The sequence below is a fragment of the Gopherus evgoodei genome, chromosome 10 (assembly GCF_007399415.2).
Source record: "Gopherus evgoodei ecotype Sinaloan lineage chromosome 10, rGopEvg1_v1.p, whole genome shotgun sequence".
Taxonomy (NCBI): Eukaryota; Metazoa; Chordata; order Testudines; family Testudinidae; genus Gopherus; species Gopherus evgoodei.
Genome location: NC_044331.1, coordinates 1,844,549 through 1,871,154, shown reverse-complemented (window position 1 = coordinate 1,871,154; position 26,606 = coordinate 1,844,549). Strand labels below are relative to the sequence as shown.

At 40.9% G+C, this 26,606-nt stretch overlaps 2 protein-coding genes across 7 annotated transcripts in view; one reads left to right on the top strand and one right to left on the bottom strand.

The window, feature by feature from the left end:
- Positions 1-7,401, top strand: part of FRMD5 (FERM domain containing 5) — a 292,045-nt gene extending 284,644 nt beyond the window's left edge. For 3 of the 5 annotated variants that reach the window (XM_030577209.1, XM_030577208.1, XM_030577214.1), the window contains exon 14: positions 802-7,401. In XM_030577209.1, coding sequence (XP_030433069.1) covers positions 802-1,388 — 587 coding nt within the window. In that variant the 3' untranslated portion in view covers positions 1,389-7,401. The remainder of the gene's footprint in view (positions 1-801) is intronic. The other 2 variants (XM_030577211.1, XM_030577210.1) reach the window with 1 other exon arrangement.
- Positions 7,402-7,433: 32 nt separating this feature from the next.
- On the bottom strand, positions 7,434-26,606 carry WDR76 (WD repeat domain 76). Of its 2 annotated transcripts, none has more exons than XM_030577206.1 (13): positions 26,510-26,606; positions 25,147-25,557; positions 22,911-23,003; positions 21,421-21,476; positions 19,363-19,489; positions 18,209-18,310; positions 18,056-18,099; positions 17,824-17,977; positions 13,839-13,994; positions 12,081-12,298; positions 11,266-11,418; positions 8,922-8,975; positions 7,434-7,770 (listed from the first exon to the last, which is right to left on the bottom strand). In XM_030577206.1, exons 1-13 carry the CDS (start codon positions 26,579-26,581, stop codon positions 7,515-7,517), a joined length of 1,896 nt encoding a protein of 631 aa, XP_030433066.1. In that variant the 5' UTR covers positions 26,582-26,606; the 3' UTR covers positions 7,434-7,514. The 2 variants fall into 2 exon arrangements, with proteins under 2 accessions (XP_030433066.1, XP_030433067.1); XM_030577207.1 differs by lacking the exon at positions 26,510-26,606 and adding an exon at positions 25,798-25,898.

Genomic DNA, 26,606 nt, shown 5'->3' with positions numbered 1-26,606 from the left:
ATAATTAGGGGAAGCTGCAAAACTCAAATTAGCACTAGTTCTAGGATGGCTCATTTGCATGGCTTCTCTGCCTACAGCCTTTGATACGGGACAAGAAGGGTTAGATGGGACCAGGAACCAGCAGCATTGAGTTCATGGTGGGCATCGATTCACAGGGGGACCTTGGTTAAGTTACTTAGGCCTCAATGTTCAACACTCCACTAATGCAGGGTTCCTTAGGCACCTAAAATTAGCAGACTCTTGGAAAATGTGGGGCCAGAGCCTGTCTGTGCTTTGTTTTAACCTCAGGGAGGTTAAGTCAATTAATGGCTATTAGCCAGGATGGGTAAGGAATAGTGTCCCTAACCTCTGTCTGTCAGAGGGTGGAGATGGATGTCAGGAGAAAGATCACTTGATGATTAGCTGTTAGGTTCACTCCCTCTGGGGCACCTGGCATTGGCCACTGTCAGTAGACAGGATACTGGGCTGGATAGACTTTTGGTCTGACCCAGTATGTCCATTCTTATGTTTTCACTCTCTGTAAGACAGGGATAATAATGACCCACAGGGCAGGGGCTCAGTCTTAATTCTTTAGGTGTGACCTGAAGAAGAGCATTGTGTAAGCCTGAAAGTTTCTCCCGCTGCCCCCAGCAGAAGTTGGTCCAATAAAAGATATTACCTGAGCCACCTTGTGTCTCTACAATTTGCAAAGCCGTTTAGGCTCCCGAGGTGCGGTGTTCTATACACAAGAAGGGCTTCACACCCAGTAACTAAGGCCCTAGCTCCTGCACATCTCTCACCCTGCTCTCTTTCCCTCCCCAGGCCTGGAGTCTCTGAGGGACAGCGCTCACTCGACCCCCGTGCGTTCCACCTCACACAGCGACGCTTTCATGTCCCATGCGCGGAGTGGCAGAGCTGAGAGCAGCGAGAGAGTGGCAGTCATCTCCGATGAGACGTACAGCCCTGCCGACAGCCTGCTTCCCACGCCCGTGGCAGAACACAGCCTGGAGCTGATGCTGCTCTCCAGGCAGATCAATGGCGCCCCCTGCAGTATTGAAGAAGAAAAGGAGTCTGAAGCCAACACACCTACTGCAGCTGAGGCTGATGAGATGGGAAGCGAGTTCAGAGCCTTGTGTCAGGGTGTTGGTGGCAATGGCGGGACACAAGCTGCACAGGTGAATAAGTTTGTTTTAAGTGTCCTCCGTTTGCTCCTTGTGACAGTTGGACTCCTCTTTGTTTTGCTCCTTCTCCTGATCATCCTTACCGAGTCTGACCTTGACATTGCCTTTTTCCGTGATATCCGCCAGACCCCCGAGTTTGAACAATTCCATTATCAATACTTTTGTCCCCTCAGGCGATGGTTTGCCTGCAAAGTCCGCTCCGTGCTGAGCCTGCTCATTGACACCTGAAGGCATGACTCTTCCTAATAACTAGCCAGGTGGATTCAGAAGATACCTGCTACCAGTTCCCAGCAAATGGGACACATCGTGGCACCATCGGCCCATAAACTAAGTCCTCCTTTCATGAATCAAAATACACTGTGCCCTAGGATGCTTGTTCCTGGAAGAAGAAAGGGATAGATTTGTGCCAGATTAAAAACACATGTCTTTAGAGCTCCACTTTCCTGAAGTACTCAACCATTCAGTTTTTAATCTTTGAAGTTTGCAGAGTAATTTAAGATTTTAATTTTCATAGATGTATTACTTTGAAAGTATCAAATAAGAGGAATTTATTTTATTACTACTGATTATTGCATTAGTGTCAGCCAATAGCAGAGACACTAGTTCAAAACTAGAGATATTGTATTATGCAGGAGCTTTAGTAATGGTGCTACTGAGTTGTAATTTAAATACTAGTGTATTGTTTCATTATTAAAACTGCCTCTGTGCACAGCACTACCACCTTCAAATTATTTTAAAGAGATCCTCTTTTTACTAACCAGAGCATCTTAACTGGCAAATGGTTTATTCATTAGAAAGTGATCTGGTACAATACCATTATCAACTTAGAAATGTTTTCACAAACAGAGTGGGCAGGAAAGCCAGGAGTGGCAGTGTCTGTCCCTTTAATAGCATAGAAAGACGTGAATACCTACCCTAGTCTACAACATAGACCTTTTCCGAATATGTTAAGCCCTGAACCTTTAGTGTACCACAGTGGCGTTTACCATAGAGGTGTTAAATCCCTAACTACAGTGGGAGTTGAATATACCAGGATAGTAGATAAAATGTACTCAGTTATGTTCTACAAAGTCAGGGTGTGTAGTTAGTAATCAGACCTGATTGATTTGGAATACATTTTGCCTCAGAAAGTTGTATTTGTTTTGTATAAAAAAAAAAACTGTTCAACCTATATTTTAAACAAAATAGCATTTTGTTACTGATACTAATCCAGTGTTTTTTTAAACTTTATGGATTAGATGAAAATAGTGTGATATACAAAATGATTGGAGTAAGCCAATTATTTTGAGAATAAATGTTTTTGTAGAATGGAATGCCAAGGGCAGATTAACCCATTCCTTGTTTTGGAAAAAGATTTTTTGAAAAATTTCAAAGGAAAGAGCAAAATTACAGAAGTGGAGGACAGCACTGAAAAAAAAAAACCAAGACAAATATGAGATCTGTCCTTAAGGGAAAAAAGTGTAATTAACTAATTTCTATTGTGACATGAACACTTGAATCTTTTATTACCTGGCAAAAATAGCAGCCCATTTGTAAGGGGAGCAATAATCACGACTGTAAAGTTTCTTGTGAAGCTGGGCATATTTAACAAAACAGACTAGCAAGAGTTTCATTTCATCTCAGGGAGAGATTTTAAGCAAGCCGAGGCCATAGACCTAATTTTAAAAGCTCTGATTTACATTTTCTGCACCTTCAACCATCTCTGCACACATGTTCAAGCACTGCTGGTGTGCGTGCACACACACAGATTCCCTTTGAAGATGAGTTATGATTTTGTCCTGAACTTGTCAATTGTGCTCTTTTGCCAAATGTTCAATCATCAATATAGAGAATAATCTTAAAGTCGATTAGATTCAGACTATTTGTCACTGCAATAAATAAATTTTACCAGTCTGTCAGATCTTTAAAAAAAAAAAACATATATACATACACATACATACATACACATACACACACACACACATTTTCATGTCACTTTTACTTCAAAAATTAACCACAACCATTTGATTATCAGAAGAGCTGAAAAAGATTTTGCATTCAGTTTAATATTAAGTTGTGAATGCCAACCACAGGAGAAAAAAGGCTAGATTTTTACATGGATATATACTGTTTTATGCAACATAGCAAAATTAACTTTTAGCGTAGTGTTCCTACCTCAGTCTGTAGTAAATGGTGTTTCTATGCAGTGAGTGATAGTCTTAAACTAAACATTTTTCATCCTAGGTTAAAGATGCAGTATTCCATTGTTTTAATTGCTAATACTATTTGTTTGTCATAACAATACATCATCATTCAGTGACAGGTGCAGCTCCAATATGTTGTACTTTAAACATTTTCATTTTTCAAAAAACACAAGATATATTAACCTTGAAAAACTTTTGCATCAATCTGCTTTTAGAATAGTAATAAATACCATACCTTGTTTAACCTTTTACTGTTTTCACCTAGCATTTTATCCTAAAACCATGACAATTAGTTATTTTTAATCTTACATTTTTCCCCCTGTGCCATATATTTAATGTTTTGCTAGCTGTTAGTTGTATCTGTCCTTTGTATAAAACATTGTTTCCATAGTTCTTATATCAGAGGAAGCAAAACTCTTAAAAAAGAAAAGTGTACTGCATCTTTAAAGCAGTAGAGGGTAAAAATACCAGAAAATGTGAATTTCTTAGTTTTCATAGAAGTTAACTTTCATGTGCCAAATACTGCAAGTTACTTTTTCCCCCTCCAAAATAATGTACCTTTTTCTACATATTCAATATGTAGTTAGCATAAAATCATTGGTGTCATGAAAAGTATTTTTAAATTTAAATAAATATTTAAGTATCATGAAAACAAGAGTTGGCATTTTTTATTTTTAAATAAATTGCTCGTTTGACTGGTGATAGTTAATATTTTACAGCTCCAACAAGTTTTACTTGATCAAGAACTGAAAAAATTGGCCCTTAAACACAATGGGTCCAAATTCTGCACCCTCAAGTTACGCTAACTTCCCACTGGGGGGAAAAAAAAAAATCAATGCAGAATTTGGCCCTTTAAGCAGAGAAATTCCAAAATTACAAACACCGATAAGCCTAATGCAAGCATTTCACTGTATCATTATATGCATCTGCATGGCTTTTAATAATTTTGCCTTCATCCTTGTTGACTCGCTTTGTTTTCTAAAAATCCATCCTTTGAAACATTTAACTTAACCAAAGAGCTGATTCAGGCTACATTATACACATGTATTACTGCCAGAATGAAGCTGACCCCATATAGAAAGATGAATCTAACAAATCAGAAATACAGGCACACTTACCACCTTCTGATCCCTCTTCCTGTTCTGCTGGGCATGGCTAACTGATCACAATTCAACTCATTACACACTGCTTATATGCAGAGTGTGAATACCAAAGCACTTGCATTTTGAAGCAACAGCAATTAAGCAGGACTGAAAATGGCTCTCAGATCCAGCTTCAAGAGTGAAGGCCAAGCCAGGCTGGAAATTTAAGGCAGAAAATGGCACAACGTTTTTGCTTACCTACTGCAGAGGTTATTCTGTAACAGAGTGGTGAGATGGTGTGTTAAAGTGACCTCATTTCAGCTGACTTTTGCAGGACTCACTTATCCCTTAAAATCAGAAGTGCCTTAGACTTGAGCAATGAAAGTTTATTCCACATTGTAGTTTGTGGGGTGAATCAGGTATCAGTGGAACCCTTCTGCCAGGTAGTGAAGGCAGCAACAAGCAACAGGTTCTTCTTTATACATATCAGAACTGGCCTGACACACACCCACTCTGTTCCCTGCCCCCAGCAATCTAGGAAAACTAACCACCACCCTGGGTACCTCCAAGAGGTAATACTTCCTCACTTGCAAATACTTCCTCACTTGCGTCTGTGTATAACACAAGAAAACTTTTATTAAAGAAGAAAACAGCATTAAATTTGGAAAAACCCCGCAACGGTGATTTGAAAGTAGTAAAACGCCCACCTCATAGTATCTTGGGCAGTGTCCTTGTTGTCTGATTCTCACCTGGTGCTGTTCAAGGGACGAAGGTCTCTACCATGCCACTCTCCTTTTTCCTCCTCTGGAAACCCACTCGTGCTGTCTGAGGTCAGCAATGGCCCCAGATTCCAGGGACGTGTCTGGTGGGGTTCACCGCTTGCTCCTGAGGGGTGGGGGTGGTGGCCTGCCAGTATCTCTGCTATTATTTGTCACTGCCACACCTCCCCAGAAGTAATGGTGGCAGCGATGTTCTCAGGTTCATCCAGTTCTCGGTGATCTCAGCTCTTCAGTGATTTCACAGGATAGCCAGGAACCTCTGCTGCTGCCTCTCCTGCATTGTCTTTTCACCACAGCACTGTCTCTGTGCCAGGGCTAAGGTAAGGGCCCGCAGGTCAGCATATCACGGAGAAGGAGCCAGGCCTCTCCAATGCGTCTAGTCAGCTGTCTTAAAACAGTGATGGGGGAGGATGAAATGGCTTCTGACAGCCTTTAAGCCCGGTTGTGTGGACCTATTTAAATACCCCCGACTCTTACATTTGGCATCACTACTCCTGACAGTGAGTGAGGTTAAAGTTAGGGTGACACCCCCACCCCAATTAGGGCTCACTAAGGATAGTCTGGCTGCCTTAAGACTGAATGCAGTGGTAATGAAATGTTATCCTTACTGTGTGACTAGAGGGAATTTTAACCCAAAACAGCCACAATCGATCACTTCAGCAATGCAGGTCTGTCTGCTGATCCCCTTGGCAGAATAAGTGTCTCTGCAAAGAGGTGGCTCTGAGGTCTTTCCCCCAGTTCACCACTCACTGTCAGGGGAGAGCTCATTCAGCCTCTGCTTACACATAGGTGAAAATGAAAGAGGGCCAAGCAGGGAGTGCAAGTCTTCACCCACAGCTCTAAACTCTTTCAGACACAGCTTCTCCTGAGCAGAAGGGCCTGTGGCCACTGATTCCTCGGCTCCCAGGCAGCTCCACTCCTTCCTTTCCAGACCTCTTTGTGCCCTTGGAGGAAAGAAGAGGAGGGCAGTGAGCTGTGGCCCAGAGCAGAGTAGGGGGTATCTATGCAAAGAGGTTTAGAGGTCCTACCCTGCAAAACACAGTCTGAGAATATGGTGCAGTGAGGCTGAACCTGCCTCCGCTGAGAGGTTTGACCCAGACCATCTCCCCTCGGCCCAGTAACTCGTTATCTCCTGTTGCCAAGAATTCTCTCAATTCTCAGGAAAAAAAAAAAAAATCACCCACATCTGGGACAGCCTTGGGCCATCAAGAACAAGCTGAAAGCAGGACCAGAAACACAATGCCCTCCTTCTGAAGTCTGAGCCCATTCACACAATAGTGTTATGAACACAGAGCAGTTCTGCAACTCTGACCCCTTGCCCTTGCTGGATGCTAAGGGAGTGTGTGTGAAACATCTGCAGCCCCCTCATAAAAGGGGCTGTTCCTGTCAAAGGCGGCGATGATGATCTAGCATTCATATTAGAAGGTGCAATACTACAACCAATACTAAAAGAAACTCACCCCATCCTCTCTGTATTTAGGCCGTTGTGTCCTAGCTCAGTTGTAGAAAGTGAACTTTCTGGGGCATGGACTGTTGTCTGTGTTACAGATGTACAGTGCTTCCAACAATGGGACCTTAATCCCTGAGACAAGTTTGAAGGTGCTACCAGAACAGCAAACGCACACAGTGACCCCCAGCTCTACATCTCTCAACATTATCTGTGAAATTTCATCAAAGTGCTGTTTACTTCCATCTCCAAATATCAGTGAAGAGGTTAAATAAAATTACAGTTCCCACCTAATGCAGCATCCTAAAACAACTGATCATCTCAATGTATTGCTATTTATCATCTTCTTTACCCAATTCTCAGAGCACCTGACAACATTGATTGATACACACACCAATATTAAACAATTCTGGGAGTAACATTTCATGGCCCAGTGTCAGACATTTTACTAAACTAATATGTTTTATTGAAAACACAGACTATGTTGTATAGTAAGCTTAAGGTAAACTTCAGGAAAGCCACAATCATGATGTATTACATCAAAAGAGCAAGTTGAGGCCCAGTCTAGAAAAGGTCTAATGTTAAAACTATATGTGATAAATATTTGTTAAAGGTCATACTTAAAATGGCTTTAGGAAATAGGACTTTTTATTATGGATGCAGCTTTTCCCGTACTTGAATACACATGACTCACCATAGGTTGATGTGGTAGGACTGCTACAGATATAATATTTGGAACTTCAAAAAAAACCCAAAAACAGAATGTTTCCAAAATAATAAAATGTAATTTAAAACCTTTTAATGCATATTTTTGTCCTGAGAAACAAACATACTTTATGTAGAAAAACAATTCAGCAACCTTTTCAATCCCTAAAAACATGGAGACGACCACTGGAATTACCACCCACTAAGATATTCTTTGTAGGGTGCACGGCATTGATGGAACAAACAGAGCCAAGGTAATCTACGTTATAAAAAGAGTGCAACCGTTCACCAGTATCCTGGAAGATTTCTATTTGCCTTGGGCGTGCCATACTGCCAACCACAAAACAGTCTTCTTGTTTAGGATCCCATATTGCTCTGAACCTAGTTAACCACCGTCCTGTGTTATTGTTATGTCTATTCAGAAAAATGAAAGAGAAAACATGAAAATCAAACACTGAATTTAGTAAGTTGCATATTTAAATACTGCCATTTCAAGTGCTCTTGTTTAGAGCATCCATTAGCCACACATCTATCATCACATTCAACTCGTTTGAGGTTGGTACTTTTCAGAACCATTCAACATTACTCCTCAACAGATCAGAGGAGAAGTGTACCTTAATGATAAGATCCACCCCTTTCCTCTCACCAGGCCTTCTAGAGGAAGGGACTGTAAGAGGACAAAAAGGAGGACTACAGGCAAGAAAAATATAGCAAGAGATCCTCTGACATAAGCAGCAACTATTTGTAAAAGGTACTCAAAGCTCTGGGATGGTCTTTTGATACAAATCCAGGGGAAAACCATTAAACCCTTTTAAAAAATGCAAATTTTTAAATTTTCAGGCCAGCCATACCTAATACCAGCCCCTCGGTGACCCCAGAGGAGGCAACAACTGATTTGATGGAGGGAGTCCAGCCTTTATAGTTCATAGAAAGGATGTGCAAGCTTTAGGCCTGGGCAAAGCGGGAATGAAGAAAAGGGAGTAAGGAGAAGATAGATATCTCCACTTATAAGCAGTGCCCTTTACTATCAAAATGTTTTGCTTTGAGGATCTTGTTCAACTGCAAAATATTTTTAGAATTACAAAACATATAAAAGAAACACCAATGAGAGCACACCCTGAAACATGAGGAAACTTTTCAAAAGCACAGGGACATAACAGGCTTTAATACTTTAGTTACACAAAAAGATATTAAAAGCCTCCTCACCAATCTACTGGACTCAACTTTTGGCTGTATCCAAGCTATGCCTGGAGCACGGTGGCTATACACAACCCTGATCCTAAGTTTAGCTGAGGACCAAAGCTAGTCCTCCATCTAATAAAGTACAGCATCAGGGCTGCTCTCAATTATGCAGCTGCCTAGGACATCAATATCTGTTCTAGCAGCTGGAGAATCACCAGGTTTAGGCAAGCCCCAGCCATGCCTGCTTTTCAGAGTACAAGCCACTAGGACAGCTCTCTGCTACCTGGCAGCTCTCTCCACCAAATGGTTATGCTAGCTTTACAGCAACTCAAAGCAGCCACAATCCTTTAGTCAGATCCTTAGCACTGGTATATGTAACTTACCTGACAGCAGTGAGAACAGGAATCGTAGATGATAAAGAGCTGGTATCATAGACTCTGTGAAGTAAAGCAAATCATCAAAAATAATATATATATATATATACACACACACACACAAAACTAAAAACAAGACTTACCTGTAAAATGCTTAAGTACAGAGTCAGGAAACAGACAATATAAGTTTTGGAATACAGTAATCGGTTCTGCACTTGTGAAATCCAATTCAGCGACAGGTGTTAAAGTCCTGATTCTATTCACAGATAAGCCTTCTAAAGCAAGTGTTTGTCTTTTTGAACAGAGTTACTTTAGTTTGTTACCTTACAATACTGGAGCGTAGCAGGGGCTGCAGAGGGCAATTTAAACAGGGAGAGCGGGAGGCAGAGATTTGCTCCTCCATCTGATCTTCCTCTTCCCCTTCCCCTCTCAGGTGCCCGTCACACCAGCAACCTAATGCCCTGGCCTATGAGCACCTATATCCACGCCCCCCAAATTCGAGTGAGTGGCATTGAGACCTGGCATGTGGAGTCAGAGCACCACTCAAGGTTATCCCAGCCCGCCCCCCCGCCCCCCAAAAAAAAAGTTGACTGTAATATGAAGTCTTTAAATTATGATTAGAGGACTTCAGTAACTCAGCCTCAAGTTAGGGGTCTATTATAGGGGTGGATGGCTGAGGTTCTGTGGTCTGCAGTGTGCAGGTCAGAGGCAAAGGATTCGTAACCTTTTTCTTTCTGAGCCCCCATCTCCAATATGCTATAAAAACTTCATGGCCAACCCTGCCACAACAACTGTTTTTTCTGCATACCCAATAGATTAAAAGTCAGGACCAGCATTAGGGGGTGGGTAGCCAGCAGGGCAACTTCCCTGGGGCCCCACACCACAGGGGGCCCTGCAAAGCTAAGTTGTTCAGGCTTCGGCTTCACAGCCTAGTAGTGGGGCTCAGGGCCCCGGGCTTCTGCCCCACACGGTGGGGCTTCAACTGTCTGCCTTGGGCTCCAGCAAATCTAATGCCACCCCTGCTTGGCGGACCCCCTGAAACTGCTCACAGCCCCCCTTGCCCCACAGGGGGTCCCAGGCCCCTGGTTGAGAACTCCTAGACTAGATGATCATGATGGTCCCTTTTAACCTTAGTTTATGTAAGCGCTGGTGCCCGTTCCTGGCTCCAAAACCTATGGAGTAGAGGGTTACCCAAAGTAAAAAGCTCACAGACCCCCACTACTACTATGCTCTTCTGAAAATATATCTGAAACATCTGAACTTCTATGTTTGTCTTGTTCGAACTGCAAAGATTACTACTGGGTTGGTTCCATATCACACCCTACTTTTTAAGGCTAGGTCTTTAAATATCTCTTGCGCATATGGAGCTGTAAAGATGTATTGCAAGTAATACACAAAGAGCTCATGTAACTGCATTTTCTCCGATCCACACAGAATTAATATCTAAACACATACATGTAATTTATGAAGTAATCACAACCATCCATTTTGAAAGATGATGATGTAAGCCCCAACACAATTCAGTTACTGTCTGTTGTGCTGCAGCATTGCAAGTGGCTAAAAAGTCCAATTCTTGAGCAAAAGTTGTTGCCGTGAATAAAACAGGGGTAAAGCGCAAGGCCAGAAGATGAAGCCAGTGCACTACTGCAACCTGAGGCCTGCTGTGCTTTCCTCTTTGCTCTCTTCACAGACTTCTCATCCACCTCTCTCTGACATGTCAGTTACAGTGGTATGATTATTGCACACATTCTTGAAAGAATACAATTTTGTTTTTAAACACACACTGTTTTGTATAGGGCCTGATTTTTCAGTCTAGCCTTAACCAGGCCTCCTATTTTGTGCCTACTATTCTGTGATATAATTTAGGTTACTTAAACATTTAAGTACCCAAGTTGTGATGTAAATCAGATACTTAGATGTCCAGATTATTTAAATAATGATCAGAAAACTGACAGCATGAAAAGTGAGACTTTTTAAAAATACAGTCCAAGCTATGAATTCAGTCCTAATTATGTCATATGCTTTATCCACCTCCAGGCCACATATAAAAACACCAGCTGTTTTGTAAGACTTTCAGCAGCAACACTGAAGAAATTCAGAATCGCAGCACTTGTAACTGCTATACATGGACTCATTAACCAGTTTTTTAAAAAAGCTAGTCTTGTCTCTGTGTCTATTTATGGTCACAGTTGTAGGTTCTAAAGAGAAATGAGGGCAAAAATGTAAGCAAAGAAATCATTTGTTATAACAAAATTTAAGAAATTCTACTTAAAAATGTCAAGAAAAAGCTATCAAGAACAAATATTAGGCAGTGAACTGTACTTCTGTATTATCTTCCTTCCCACACCCTTACCTCAACGTATCATCAGCACATGTTGTCACCACTCTGTTACCAGTAATAGGTGAGAAATACGCAGAAGCAACACTCTTTGTGTGTCCACTGAAAAAACTTATGGGCTTGTTTCCATTAGACTTAAGGTATCGTGTATCAAAAATGCAAACATTCCTGCAAGACACACACACCACGCAATGTTATGACAGGTTTCAGTATGGAACGTGTAGTTACATAACTACTATAAAGTGAAGCAAATGCATAATCTTTAAAATTTAAATTTTCCGTTTCTACTTTCATGGAAGTGGAGGAACAGAGTGCACTAGCTGCACCTTAAAAAACCTAAGTACAATAATAATTGCCTTTTAACAGCTAGAATTTGTAGTATGTCCTGCCCTATACCAGTCAAAAGGCAACAGTAATGACAAATGTCAATTCCTTCATAAGATCACTAAAAAAAAATGATGCTACTCATTTCTGAAGTGGCACCATCCATGAAAATGGCAACCGCGGGTGTGCTAGTACTTTTAATCCTCTTTTCCCAAAAACAAAATGTCCCATAAAGTCCTTTTCTTACTCCCAACATCAAAATATTACAGAAAGCCAAATTATATCAGATTTTAAGTTTCTTTGTAGAACATTTTCCTAAATGATCAGAAAACCTTGAATATACATATTTAGGCTAAAAAACTAACTTCCATATTATAAATATCAGTAGATGATCGCTCTCCCCAACCCAATGCCATTTACAGCCGATTCCCAATGCCTTCCTGTGAAACCACTGCACAGAGCTCTTAAAGCACACAAATCACTCTCATACATTTTGAAGTACATACACTGCACCGGCGGCAATAAAATACTGTCTGTTCACTGGATGAACATGGACAGTTCTTGTTGTCTTTGAATTAATGTTTGCAGTAAGTTCAGAAGTTGTTCCTGGTGTCCGTCTGTCCACAACAGCCACGTCACCATCCCACTGTCCTACCACCAACGTGGAGGCATTGTCTGCCAAGAAGTCAAAGGAAGAAAAGCTGTTTTCTTCACTTCTGTACACCTAAGTATGGAACAGAACAGGAGTTTATGTAAGGCAAGATGCAACTGGTTAAAAATAAAATCAGACTAATCAACTAGTTTCATACTGATACTTCACAGCTATTGAAGTATACAATAGCTATAGTTAAAGCAGATTAATTCTATTTCCTTTCACACTGAATTATACTAGTAACATTAATTAAAACAACAGCAGTGACCCATTTAAGTAGCTTTTTCATGAGACCACGTGGAATACAGGAAGTGTACAAAATATCCTATATAGAAACAATAGACTGAACACAATGCAAAGTATGGCAAATACCATGTACTTCAAATCCTATATTTATATCTCCCACATAAGGTCTTGTCATCACACTATTTCCACAAGCAAAGGAAAGACTCACCAAGCAAATCTCAGTTGGGTACTGAAGTGGGTAGTATTGGCTCTGTCCCCACCCCAATCCCAGGGAAGCACCTCATTAGGTGCACCAAGAAGGATCAGGCTCCATGGAATTTGAGGAACAAACTCGGAATGAGGAGAAGCCTTTGTCCATGCCAGTCTCCCATCATAGTGGCAATTATCCACAGTTAAGGTAGTGGTACTTTAAGCAACATTAATTTAAGACTTCATTACTATGCCCTCCAGGGGAACCTGGCCACTAGCAGCACTCCTCTTGTAGATGCCATGCGACCATGAAGAAGCCAGGACCAGGCAAACAGGATAGAACAGGGGTTCTCAAACTGGGGGTCAAGACCCCTCAGGAGTTGCGAGATCATTACATGGGGTTTGCAAGCTCTCAACCTCCACCCCAAACCCCGCCTGCCTCCAGCATTTATAATGGTGTTAAATATATTAAACAATGTATTTAATTTATTAGGGGAGTTGCACTCAGAGGCTTGCAATGTGAAAGGGGTCGCCAGTAAAAAAGTTTGAGACCCACTAGGATAGAAGAATTGAAAATCTCTTCCCAAGATCCACAAAGATAGGATGTATGTGCCAGTTGGCCCCTTTGTGGAGCTCCAAGCAGTTGTCTGGGAAAAAGGGTGAGAACAATTAAGCTAACAAGTTTTACATTGCATCATGATTGATATTTTCAGAGCTCCTCTAAAGAAAAACTGTCAATTTGCTGCTTTAAAATATACTCTCTCAAAAAAAAAAAATTGAAGAGATTTGCTGGGTTAAATAAAGAGTCACATGGATGCAGAGGATCTCATTTTAACATGAAACAGATTTCCTTACTGAGAATAAACTTAAAGAAGGTGTCCCTGTCATGAGGACGTTCTCTTAAAATATTGCAGTCAAATCAAAAACAAGGCAAATTTTCCAGATACTTGAATGGCTATGCGGTTTCCAATTTATTTATTTTTTGGCTGTATTTTTATGAGAAAGTTTTTTATGGTTATTTTATGTAGCCTTATGAGGGAATAGTGGTAAACTTTCCAGCAACTCAAGGAGCTAACAAATTATTTTTGGTATTAAGTGGTTGAATATATTTCATAGCTATAAATATTGATAGATTCATAAGGAGACTTATGCATAATGGAAGTGCATGAACATTCACCTCTTCAAAGACAGCTCTGGTAACATCGCCACATCGTACTGTTCCATCATGGCTCAGGGACAGCAGATGAACAGGATTAAATGGAGAAAAATACATGCAGCTTACTGGTTGAGTATGTGGTATAAAGACATACACTCCATCTTCAGATTTACAGTTCTGAAAATAAAAAGATTTAATTAACAGAATGTTAAATTAACCATGTTATTTCTACTTTTACATTTATTGCTCTTTCAAAAAGTTACTTGTCTCAATTCTGTATCACAACTAATATTGATTTGCTTTCTCCTACTCTTTTCTGAATGATGGCATATAGCAACAAATCCATGCTGCTAGGTAAATTAATAGAACAAGGCTGCTTCCAGCAGTCCAAATTGTAAATTTTGCCCTATTTCAGCCTCTCTGAGGCAAGTCTTTGGAGCCCTTGCTCAGGCTAAACTGCCAGTGATGTCAATGAGTTCTGCCTGAGGGCACAGTGCATTATTTTACTCATGATTTACAGTTCAACATACTACTGACAGGCCCAAGCTTTGTTTCCCCTCATCCTTTTCATCACTGTACAACTGGCTTAGTTACATGTGCGAGACATTTACTGTCAATTTCATAGTTACTGTACCTCCCAGAGAGCAAGAGCTGCAACTTCTGCTAGAACTTAAGTTCTATCTCATTGGATTGTTTTTATTGCTAGACTTGGTTTACATTCAATTTGGGAATTAAAAACTGAACAGTAAAACTTTCCTATATCTTATCTGCTAATACCACTAGAGCATCCAACCAAAATTTAAAATACAGTCAAATGCTTCTTTTTTGGTTCTAGTACCATCTTCCTTCTGTGGATGTTATTCTTTGCCCCAAAACTGGGCTAACCTCAGTAAACCTAGACTGAATTCAGAGAAAGCCAAGACAGCTATTGCATCTTAATTAGTAACACAAGCTTCATTTGTGGACGAGCTTTCCTGAGGAGGTTAAAGTATCATTTGCTTTTCCTTTATCATTAGTCATTTGGAGTAAGAGGGTGAGTAGGTCCTATTGCCCATGCACATTATGAGAATTCTAATATACACAACTGTATGGGGTAATGTGATAATTTCTGCCTGATTCCACCGGAGAAGGGAGATTCCAGGCTTACGGCAAAAGCATTTGTTTTTTGTTCTGTTGATCTGCAATATCATACGACCATAGAAATGCAGGTCTGGAAGTGGCCTCAAGCAGTCATCTAGTCCATTTCCCCATGCTAAGGCAAGAGCAAATATCTCTCGACCATCCCTGACAAGTCTCTGTCTAACTTGTTCTTAAATACCTCCAAGAATGGGGATTCTATAACCGCCTTGTTCCTGTGCTTAACTATCACAGTTAGAAAGTTCTGCCCTAAGATCCAAACTAAATCTCCCTTACTGCAAACTAAACTTGTCTTATCCTTGATGGATACAGAACTCAGATATAGAGAACAATTACATTAGGTCATTAAAACCAAGGCAGATTGTGAAGAACTTCAAAAAGATCTCAAAAAACTAAGTGATTGGGCAACAAAATGGCAAACGAAATTTAATGTGGATAAATGTAAAGTAATGCACATTGGAAAAAATAATCCCAACGATACATACAATATGATAGGGGCTAATTTAGCTACAACGAGTCAGGAAAAAGATATTGGCATCATCATGGATAGTTCTCTGAAGATGTCCATGCAGTGCACAGAGGCGGTCAAAAAAGCAAACAGGATGTTAGGAATCATTAAAAAGGGGATAGAGAATAAGACTCAGAATATATTATTGCCCTTATATAAATCCATGGTATGCCCACATCTCGAATACTGTGTACAGATGTGGTCTCCTCACCTCAAAAAAGATATTTAGCACTAGAAAAGGTTCAGAAAAGGGCAACTAAAATGATTAGGGGTTTGGAGAGAGTCCCATATGAGGAAAGATTAAAGAGGCTAGGACTCTTCAGCTTGGAAAAGAGGAGACTAAGGGGGGATATGATAGAGGTATATAAAATCATGAGTGATGTGGAGAAAGTGGATAAGGAGAAGTTATTTACTTATTCTCATAATACAAGAACTAGGGGTCACCAAATGAAATGAACAGGCAGCAGGTTTAAAACAATTAAAAGGAAATTCTTCTTCACACAGTGCACAGTCAACTTGTGGAACTCCTTACCTGAGTAGGTTGTGAAGGCTGGGAGTATAACAATGTTTAAAAGGGAACTGGATAAATTCATGGTGGCTAAGTCCATAAATGGCTATTAGCCAGGAAGGGTAAAGAATGGTGTTCCTAGCCTCTGTTCATCAGAGGATGGAGATGGATGGCAGGAGAGAGATCACTTGATCATTGCCTGTTTGCTTCACTCCCTCTGGGGCACCTGGCATTGGCCACTGTCGGCAGATGGATACTGGGCTAGATGGACCTCTGGTCTGACCTGATACGACTGTTCTTATGTCATTTTTAGAGGTGGAGGGGGGCAATGACCAAAGGCGCCAATCAAGAATGTGACCACATTGTGCAGGGTGCTATACAAGCATATATAAAGATATAGCCTCTGCTCTTAGAATTGTTAATTGGTCTTACATTCTAACAAACAATAGAGGAAAAGCATAATGGAAATAGGTACCTAAGAGATCAACAATCTTGTGGGTCCCACATTACTTTAGTACATGATCACTTCATAATCTTTAATATTTTTATCCTCATAACATCCCTGTCAGGTAGGGGAGTACTATTATTCCCATTCTCATTTTACTATTATTCTGAGGCACAGAGAGGCTAAAGAGTAAAGTCAAAGGGGATTTTGCCACTGACTTCAATGGAGGTAGGATTTCACCCTAAATGCATTGCCTGGAGTCACAAAGGGTGCCTCTATGGCAAAGGTTGGAACCAGACCTGGGACAACTGGAATCAGAACCACTGGATCCTACTTCGCTTCATCATGTAATAACTGGTTGGCACAACTTGACAGCTCTAAATTATGAAGATTTTTTAAACCTATACACAGCTGGTATTATCATCTTTGAGTGTCTTAATCTAGCTAACATTAGTTGACTGATTTCTTGGAGGCATAAGGCAGAAATGGATCTTGAGGAGGATTATTAAGATAGCACCTTTACACACTAAGTCAGAGAGGGTGGCTTCATGTATAAGGGACAGCATGAAAGGAAGAGCGAACAGCTGCAGAAGAGAGAAATGGGCTTTTAAGATGGGCATCTATGGCAGAATAGAAAGGATGGTGACAATAGAAAATATTTGCAAAAAAGTAGTAAAAGGCAGAATTGTAAAAGATCTTAAAGATGAGGACAAGAAGCTGGAATATAATGCATTAGAAAACATGGAGCTAGAGTAGACAGAGAGAGAGCTGGCACATTCAAAACAGTGGATAAGGAAAATTACAGTAGCAGCTTCATTCTGTATCAACCTGAGTGAGCTGACGGGGGTGTCAGGAGGGCCAGAGTGAAAGAAGCTACAATAATCAAGTCACAAGAGAAGGACATAGACAAGAACTTTGACTGTAGGAATAACTAAGACAATTTGATTTCAGAGTCAAGGTGATATGAAAAATAGTAGTTTTGATATGCTAACAAATATTCAGTAATTTTCTACAATGTGAGAGAAAGGTCAGTGAGGTGATACCTTTTATTGGATCAACTTCTGTTGATGAGAGAAGAGAGACAACGTAGCATAAATAAATGCATGTGAGTGTGTGATGGCATAACAATTGTATTTTCACTAGTTGAGATGACATGATTCCCTCATTGCCATCATCCCAATCTCATGCACATAAAAATTGTATTGCCTACCCCCACAAAACAATATTGTCTCACAGATGTTACCACCTTAGAACTGGAGCCTCGATTCAGTAATTGCTTACTAATCAGATTTACTAAAATCATTCTCACCAGTTATCTGACTTCCCTCCCCCCCAATAAGATTACCAACAGATGAATCCTAAACACAACTCTCTCCTCCCCCAAAGAGATATCACGCAAGCAATTTACCAAATCCCAAAGACCAATCTGTCCAGACTTGTCTCCAGCTGCCACCAAGGTCCTGTTTTCAGAAGGATGGATAGCCACAGAATATATTCTATTTTTGACAACTTTTGTAACAGCATCTTCACTCAGGATCATATGACTCAGACTGGCTTTGTATCTAGGCAACATCATAAAATTGTTAGATATTTCCCCCCAAAAAGTTAAAATTGACAGAAATAAATTGTTTATAGATTACCTTTCTAAGTTACATATGTGTTTTTCAGTATCATTAGGGTTTATCTTCATTGTAAGACAGAAAAAAAAAGTACAAGTTAAATTTGGGCACAAATTTACAGGTAAAGTTATTATGAGCTCAGGCTAAATGCACCAAAAAAATTATGACGGATACCTGACTTATCTTTGTCCATGTATCCAGAAACGCATCCGTTAATTCACTATTCTTACTCTGATTTGCAGGTACCATTGGAAGAGGTCCAGGTGGCAACTGAGGCTATTTAAAGGGCAGAAACAATGTTAAATACCTTGTGCATCTTTTACAGCTTCCCAACCAGTTCATTCAACTAGAAAAATTAATAAGGAAAGGGAGCTACTTAGCAATTATATATGCCACAAACAAATCTATCCTTTCACAATATTAAAATGTGCACAAAAAGAAATTCATATCAAAATACATCTTATTCCAGGAGAGAAGGGCGGGAAATAGTAAATACAAGTGTGTAAACAAGTGGCCTCCTATACCCTTTCCTTTTCTCCCGACTCTGAGAAGCACTATTTCCAACAACTATATTGCAGAAGTTTAGCATTATTTCCATAGTAATTACAGAAAACCTAAATTATCAGCTCACACAGGAATATAATTTTACATGTTGCTGTATAACTTCCTCAAATAAGGCAGTACATGTCTCAGGAAAAAATAAGCTAATGAAAAGTTAGATTCAAGATATGCTGAAAACACAAAAAACGAACAAGAAAAATGTGAATTAACGCAGCCGCAATTCTGAGTCTATGAACTACTGAACATACGTAACATTATAGAATCTTGACAGAATGTTACGCAGAAGTGGGAAAGTATTATTTCTTCAGCTTGAGCCTCAGGACATAGAATTCACTATTAAACACTCCACTTCTGCCATCAGATTTACCTTTCAATAGAACTTCTCCGAGCATGCTCTGTTGAGATCATTTTGAATAAAATTTACTTTGTTTCTGCGCAACCCTAGATCACTTTCACAGGGCCATATTCTCCTGCTCTTGAGAAGCCCCACAGAAGCCAATGGGGCTTTTCATGGAACAAAGTACTACTCAACATGAATAAAGGTGGAAGAATCTGACCCATACTATTCACTGCATGCAAAACTTCTCAGGTATCTCCAGGTTATTGAATAAAACTTATTTAGCAATTAGGAATAAATATTATCACAATCAAAGCCATTCAGATTTATGACAAATTTCAATATCTCTAAATAAAAATTGAACATGTTTTCATAAAGCTGACAAATATGCACTGTACTGTATTTCTTCCTTTATCCTTCACCATCTTACATATTCATCAATTACTGGTTCTGGTTGTGCTGGAATTTCTGGCAATGGAACTCCTGATGGATCTACTCTTTGTAAGCGCATAGATCTTCGACGTACTGTCTCAGCTTCTGTCTTTTGGGGCTTAACTCTAGAGGAATGGAAATAGTCAAACAATATATATTCAAATAAGCAATGGGTTCCTAGGGTAAAGGAATCCAAAATTGGTTTGGATTTTTATTTCTAGAGCTCTGACCCAGACTAATATCACAAATAATTTTGATTCAGTCTAGAAATGTGTTTTGATCACAGAATCATAGAAATGTAGGGCTGGAAGGGACCCCCTCAAGAGGTCATCTAGTCCATGCCCATGTGCTGAGACAGGACCAAATATACTTACGCCAATCCCTTACAGTTTTTGCCTACAAAAGAATTACTACACCACATTATGTTTTCAGTCTATGCTGTCTAGGAATGTTTACCTTTACTACACTTTTGGTTTTCAGTTATAATCTACCCTCTCGCTGTTCTCCTCTCTCCCCAACTCTAGGTATTTATTCAGTGGCAAACAACTAAGTTAACACAGAGTTAAAGCTGGTTGGCGGTATGTCATCCTCTGGCAGAACAGTGAGTGGAGCAAAACCCAAAACTTCTGAAATCAGGAAATGCAAAGTTAAGGTTGCCCATGCAAGCTTAACTCTGATCTCTTTCAGCAATGCCCTAATACACCCCCCCATTAACACATACGCCTTTACTTTGCCAACCCCCCAGTTGCTGAAATGTACATGTTGAATCTCTCTCTCTCCAGGGCTCCGTTCCACCCACTAGTCTTCCTTTATAGAATCTTCCATACTGTATTTTATTTTCTTCTTATTCCTCTGCCCTGTAGCTTGTTTTCCTATTTTTACTTAATGCCTGTGTTTCTACACCTGTTATACCTATACCTAATGTTCCCTTTTATCCTTTTTAAAATTTTTCCTCTCCAGCTCCCCTTCCCTTTGTTCCATTATCAGACTGATTTTTTTCTTCTTAGCCATCAAGCTAGCTACAATACCAGATGACTTCTCGAGGTCCCTTCCAGCCTAAAATTTTATGATTCTATAAGAACAAGTTGCTCTTGAAATCTCACTGAAAATACAATAGCTACTTTCATGATATTTTAACCAGAAAGACATTCATACTACCATTATTTCTCCTTTTTTTTTAAAAAAAGAGATGAGATACAGAAATACACTGAGTGAAAACCTACCAATGGAGAAATGACATGGACAGTTTAAGGTAATTGGTGGTCTAGATCAGAGGTTCTCACGACAAATTTTTTTCGTGGCCTCGCTTGCTAGTGACCACTGTTACAATTTTATCTAAAATTTCTAATTAAGTTTATGAAAGACAGAAATAAATATAAACATATATATGCCCAAATCATTCCAATTTATTTATGTTAGGATTTTTTTGCAGACTCAATAAAAATAATGTACACCTGTTGCTATTGTTTACTGGAACTAAACGGAACAGAAACACAAATAAGGTGCTTTGCACGTTCTTGTTTATTGTGTGTTTTGGGTTGCTTTTTTAAAAGACTTGCTAGCTAGTAAGTCTGCTGCTGTGAAAAATGGTATTAACAAACATACAAATATCACTTTTCACAGCGGAAGACTTACTCAGCCCTGGAAAGCCCTGGGACAAATTAAGCCCCGGACAGGGAGGTGGGTATGGTTGCAGTGGGGATCAGAGACAATGGGAAGAATGGATGGGGGAGGGCAGGGGAGAAATGGATGGCACTCCAGGGAAGGTGGGGAACTCACTAGCAGCCTACTCCTCAAACATTTGTCTCTCCAGAAGGGGGCAGGATCCAATCTCTGCTGGCAGCCTCAGGGCAGGGGCCATTGCTTTGGTCCATCCCCCATCACAGTCCAGGAGGCTGTGGTGGCAAGACAAGCCCCTGGTGGCCACATGCGGCCATGGTGGCTACATTTGAGAACAGCAGATCCAAATTTAAATATGTACTCCATACATATATAATGACAAAAGTAGAATTAGCAAAAAAAAAATTGATGCATATCTCAGATATGGTTATTTTACCTTTTGATTCCATGAGATTGTCCTTTGGTTGCCATTTTGCGAAGTCTTGCAGCTGACTTTAAAGAAATGTAAGAAATATAGTCAGATGAACAAGTGGGTTTTTGGAATATTTTTGTGCAATGCAATTAACTAAAGGAAACTAATGATTATGGAGTGACTAAAAATTACAGTTTTCTGTGTATTCTCTCTCAATTATCTGATTTGTTCAGTTTATCAGTCAAATTTTCCTAACTTCCAATTCTACAAACTAAAGTAAATCCAAAACTCAAACTGTGCAGTTTCTGCCTCTTGTGTTACCCACTACCAAAAAAAATTCACTGAAGAACATGGCTGGCACACAAGAACAGAATACAGTCCATCTTGCTATTCTATAGCTGTATTCATTTTGCAGTGATAAGAAAAACAAAATCCTAAAGAAGCAGCACCACAGAAAGTGACTTTGAACAGAAATCATACTTTAAAAGAGATGCCGATACATAAAAACTTATATTAGATTTTCAATTTATGAATACGATTCAGAAGAGTATTAGATATATAAAAGCTGTAATATCAGCAGTTTAACTCACTAAAATTATAATCACTATGGGACTTGAATTCATCATACAATTGCAGGGATAAAGACCAAACTGGGGGAACCTGAGTGCTTGTTTAGTGTTTTATTTCTTCAGACACATGGAACTTTAGAGTGGTTTGTGTGCACAGGTAGGAAGGAGTCCAATGTGCTACATGGGGGGAGGGGAGGGGCTTAAACTTGTCTCCGCTCTGCTAAGCTCTTCAGAGACATCTGGGCAGATTTTCTCAAGTCACTCCCTCCTCCCCCAACCACAGAGATTGAGTCTTGGTGATCATAAACCCTATTTCCTCCCAGCTAGAACTCTCTGTGCCTCTGCACCTTGGACTGAACAGTTCCAGCTCCAGCTTTTCTAGCTCTGTTGTGAGAAGAAACAGCAGAGACTGCTCAGAACCAGCCCTGGGTGAGCAAAGGAGTGGACTTTGAAGGAAGAAGCTTACTCCTTAATGCCAGAGTAGACCTATGAGAAAGAACAGTACACAGGAGAGAGAAGGAATCTGGAAAGGAGAGGAAGAGCAGGAGCCGCATCTGTAGATAACATTTAAAATGTCACTACTTTAATTTGTTGGATTACTTCCTCCAGTATGTAGCAGTGTAATACATTGCATTTATAATGCTTTCCATAATTTAAGTACTTTATAAATATTAATGAATGAAATCCCACCTTCAAAAAAATAAATAAATAGAGCCCTGTCAAAAAGTATGCACAAAGCATAATCAGATCACTGTGGCAGATCACTGCAATATATAATTGCAAAGTCAGTTAAGTTTTTATGCCTTTCTCTGAAGCATTTGGTATAGGACAGTGTTAGAGGCATGTTTCATAACTAAGTGAACTATGAGTTAGTTTTGGTATGGCAATTTCTATTACATTCAGAGTGACTATTTTATTCTTACTCTAAGGAGAAATCATACAAACCTCAAGCAGCTTTAGAGAGGCAAAAAAATTAGCATTTTCTGTAATGTTCTTTAGTCTTTTTCTTTCGTAGGCTGACAGCTGTGAAGATCCATCCTGCAAAACAAATAAAAGCAATTACTCTGTAGGATAATGTTTAGGATATTACACAGAGTGCACAAAAAGGCCTGGACTCTTGAGAAAATAAAGCACTGTACAAAGTTGCATGGCTTTTTTTTTTTTTTTTTTTTTTAAAAAAGGTTCCAAGCTTTTCTTACAATAAATGTTACTTTATAGTGAGGAGTACCTGATGCTCCTCCATTTCCAAACAACTGTTATAGTATGAATGAGGTCACTAAAAGCAAAAAGGCACAGAACACTAGAAAGCTGACAAACTAGTTCAAACAGAACTGGGAGGAAAAGGGGGAAGTGGCACATTACAACATACTCCTAAATAGTAGCGCTTTAACAGAGCTCCATCAGTGTGGCCAGAAAATGTCCAGTCACAGACATGAATATCAATTTACATTTTGCCTTAATACAAAGAGAAGCTGTGGATTCTTTGTTTTACCCTACTGCAGACACATTCTCCCTGCCTCCCTGCCCCCCCCCCCCAAAAAAAAAGATGTATCACAACAGGAAAGGATAAAACAGACCAGCCCCAAAGACTGATATTTAAGGAATGGTGACTGAATTAAATTTCTTGAAGGCACATCTGCTGAGTTTTGAAGAAGATCTGAAGAAAAATGTGGGGGAAGTCAATATGGTAACTTTAGAAAACCTTTAATTGCACATATCGACAGAAGTCAAGATGGTTTTATATCAGGATAGGAGTGTTTTGCACACACAGCTTAGGCACACACTTATGAAGACAGAGCATTAAAGATTTGTGTCAAAGTGCTTTATGGATATTAAAATTATTTCAATAATATCTTTATTATATCGATAAACAAGAAATGAAAGCATGGAGCAATTACACAACATTGAAAAATGTACAACAATACTGATATTAGGCTGTCTTATAATAGTTGTCTCTGGTATGTTTTATACAAAAATTGAGTCCTTTTTAGAACTAAAGGTAGCTAAATTCTTCATAAGAGTAGAATTATTCAGATATATATCTTTCCGTTATATTCATATGCAAAATACTGGATGCAAATGTGTTATTTCTTGGTACCTTAGAGAAAAGGGCAAATGCAGTCAGGACCAGCGCCAGGGTTTCTCGCGCCCTAGGCGCACGGCCATTTTGCCGCCCCCTGCGCTGATCCTGCGGCTCCGGTGCAGCTGTCACAGGCGTTCCTGTGGGCGGTCCACCGGAGCTGCGGGAGCAGCCGACCCTCCACAGGCACGACTGCAGCAGCTCCACTGGAGCCGTGGACCAACGGACCATCCGCAGGCGTGCCTGCGGCAGGTCAACCAGAGCCGCCTGCCGCTCCCCGACAAAATGCCACCCCCTCAATAATCCTGGCATCCTAGGCGATTGCCTAGGCTGCCTAAATGGTAGCGCCGGCCCTGAATGCAGTACATTCTGAAAATTATTATTTGGATTACCATAGCACTTAGGAGCCCTAATGATGGACCAAGAACCCATTGTGCTAAATCCTGTACAACTACAGAACAAAAAAGCAGACTCTGCCCGCAGAGCTTGCAATCTAAGTGTAAGAAAAGAGACAATAGATGGCTAGACAGACAGTAGAGCACATGGAAATGACAAGACAATACTGGTCAGTATGATAATAAAATAATTTTCTGATAAGAAAACTTTTAGGAACCAATCCTGAAACTGATACCACTCAGAAAGGTCCATGTGGAGTCAGTGGCAGGATCAAGACCTTAGGTTGGATTTTTGCTATCAGGATTGTTTAGGAACAACTGTTTGCAAGAAATGGTCTCTCATACATTACAGACTGTCAATAATTGATTATGTTAACTAATATTTACCTACAGCCAACATGTATCATTAAGAAAAAGATCTAAGACAGAGGGCTATGTAAAAATGAATAACTGATCTTGAATAGTTATGAAAAACGTGGTCTTATTTTTCTATCTTTAAAAAAATGAAGTAAAATAATTGTATTCCCTCTGCTATTTTCTAGGGAGCAAACAGTTCCCCATTTACAAAATCATCAATACTTGAAGTTTCAAAATGTGAAAGATGCCAAATAAGACAAATTGAGGGCGAGGCTAAGAATATACTGAGGAAGCTAAAAGCAAAAGAGAATATAGTCACACAAAAAAACAAAAACGTTTGGTTTCTTACCAGACAGACATCAGAATTACTTCCTTCACTGTCTGTATCCCAATTGTTTTCTGAATCATGATCAATTGTAATGGAGGTGTTTGTGGGTGACACCATGCTACTTTTATGATGAAGTGTAGACATACTGGGGATTACTCCTCGTGGACTGGAAGAAGCCTTATAGGATACATCTCTTATTTGGTGAGTTGTGGGATCATCACCGGATTTTTTGACTTTTGGTTCTCTTTCTGAAGGCCCTTCATTACTAGAAAACTTTTCTAGTAAGCGTTTCTGCGGCGGACGTTTGTTGTGTTTCTCTTCTTCCATGGATAACGGGGTGAGAAGAACTTTCACTTGTTTTTCGAACACTGCTCTTCCTTCAGCTTTTTCTGATACATAGTTCCTACTGGGGTTTTCTTTAGGTGTGTGCTCCTACACAAATGACAGAGAAAAATATAAAGCATACTACACTAGAACTCAGCTCCTGTAACTTGTCTCCACGTAATGAGCAACAGGAACAAATCATTTGAAAACTAGTGTGTGTATCAAACAGCATGTAATTTTACAAACACTTCAGTGTTAAAAAAAAAAATGCTGTTGCTGGGATTTTCTCATGCCTTATAGCTGAAGCCCAAAATGCGAAGCTTTCCTCCCAAAGGAATGTGCCCTTACCTAGCAATCTCTTGGTGTGTCCATGCTCACAAAGCACACACCGCCAGCAGTTCCTTCTGGTCTAATGGCAAGCTAGGTGCTGCCGGTGTAAGGACACTTTGAGAACCGGCAGCCGAGCGCTGCCAGCGCAGCGAGCTATCAGGACAAACGGGGTCCCGACCACAGATCGGTGGGCGTGCGGGCCAACCACCCAAACACCGCACGTCTGGTCACCCCACGGCAAGGAAGTGCTGGCAAACCGCGAGTGAAACGCACGTCCCCCCAGGGGTTCCCCAGCCTGCGAGCCGGGCCCTGGGGAGCTCCCGCGGGGCAGAGCGCTCCCGCAGCCGCCTCCTGCCCAGACCCGGAACGCCCTCCCGCCGCCGCCTCGCACCCCGCGCTGGGGCTCGCCGGGCAGCGGCTGGACAGAGACCTGCCCGCTCAGCCGCGGAGCCAACGGGTCCCTGGGTTTCCGTGTTCCCCAGGGGCTCAGGCTCGGCGGTGCCCGGCGCTGTACAAAGGTTCCGGGCCCCCAGGCGCGCCCAGTGCCGAGTGAGCGGCACCTGCCGAGGCCAGGCCCAGCCCCCGGCGGGCCCCGCTACGGCTGAGGGGGCGGCGGGGGAGGGAGCGGGGGGGCGGCCACACACGCGGCGCCTGAGGCGATCGGCGCTAGCGGCGGGGCCGGCGGACGAGGCGCCCCCGGGGCCGGTCTCCCCCGGCCCAACCTCCTGACCTGCATCCGCTGCCGGGCGAGCGGCGACAGCGGCTCCTCATCCCCGAGCGTCCCGGCCTCGGCCCGCGGCATCTCCCCGCTGCGGTGCGGTGCGACG

Bases quoted from the DNA above. Each gene is read 5' to 3' on its own strand.
- WDR76 (XM_030577206.1), bottom strand. From the start codon at position 26,581: ATGCCGCGGGCCGAGGCCGGGACGCTCGGGGATGAGGAGCCGCTGTCG. The intron at 19,490-21,420 runs GTAAAATAACCA...CCATTCCTCTAG, and splicing joins CAATCTCATGGAATCAAAAG to AGTTAAGCCCCAAAAGACAG. The intron at 17,978-18,055 runs GTAATCTATAAA...GATGTTGCCTAG, and splicing joins CACATATGTAACTTAGAAAG to ATACAAAGCCAGTCTGAGTC.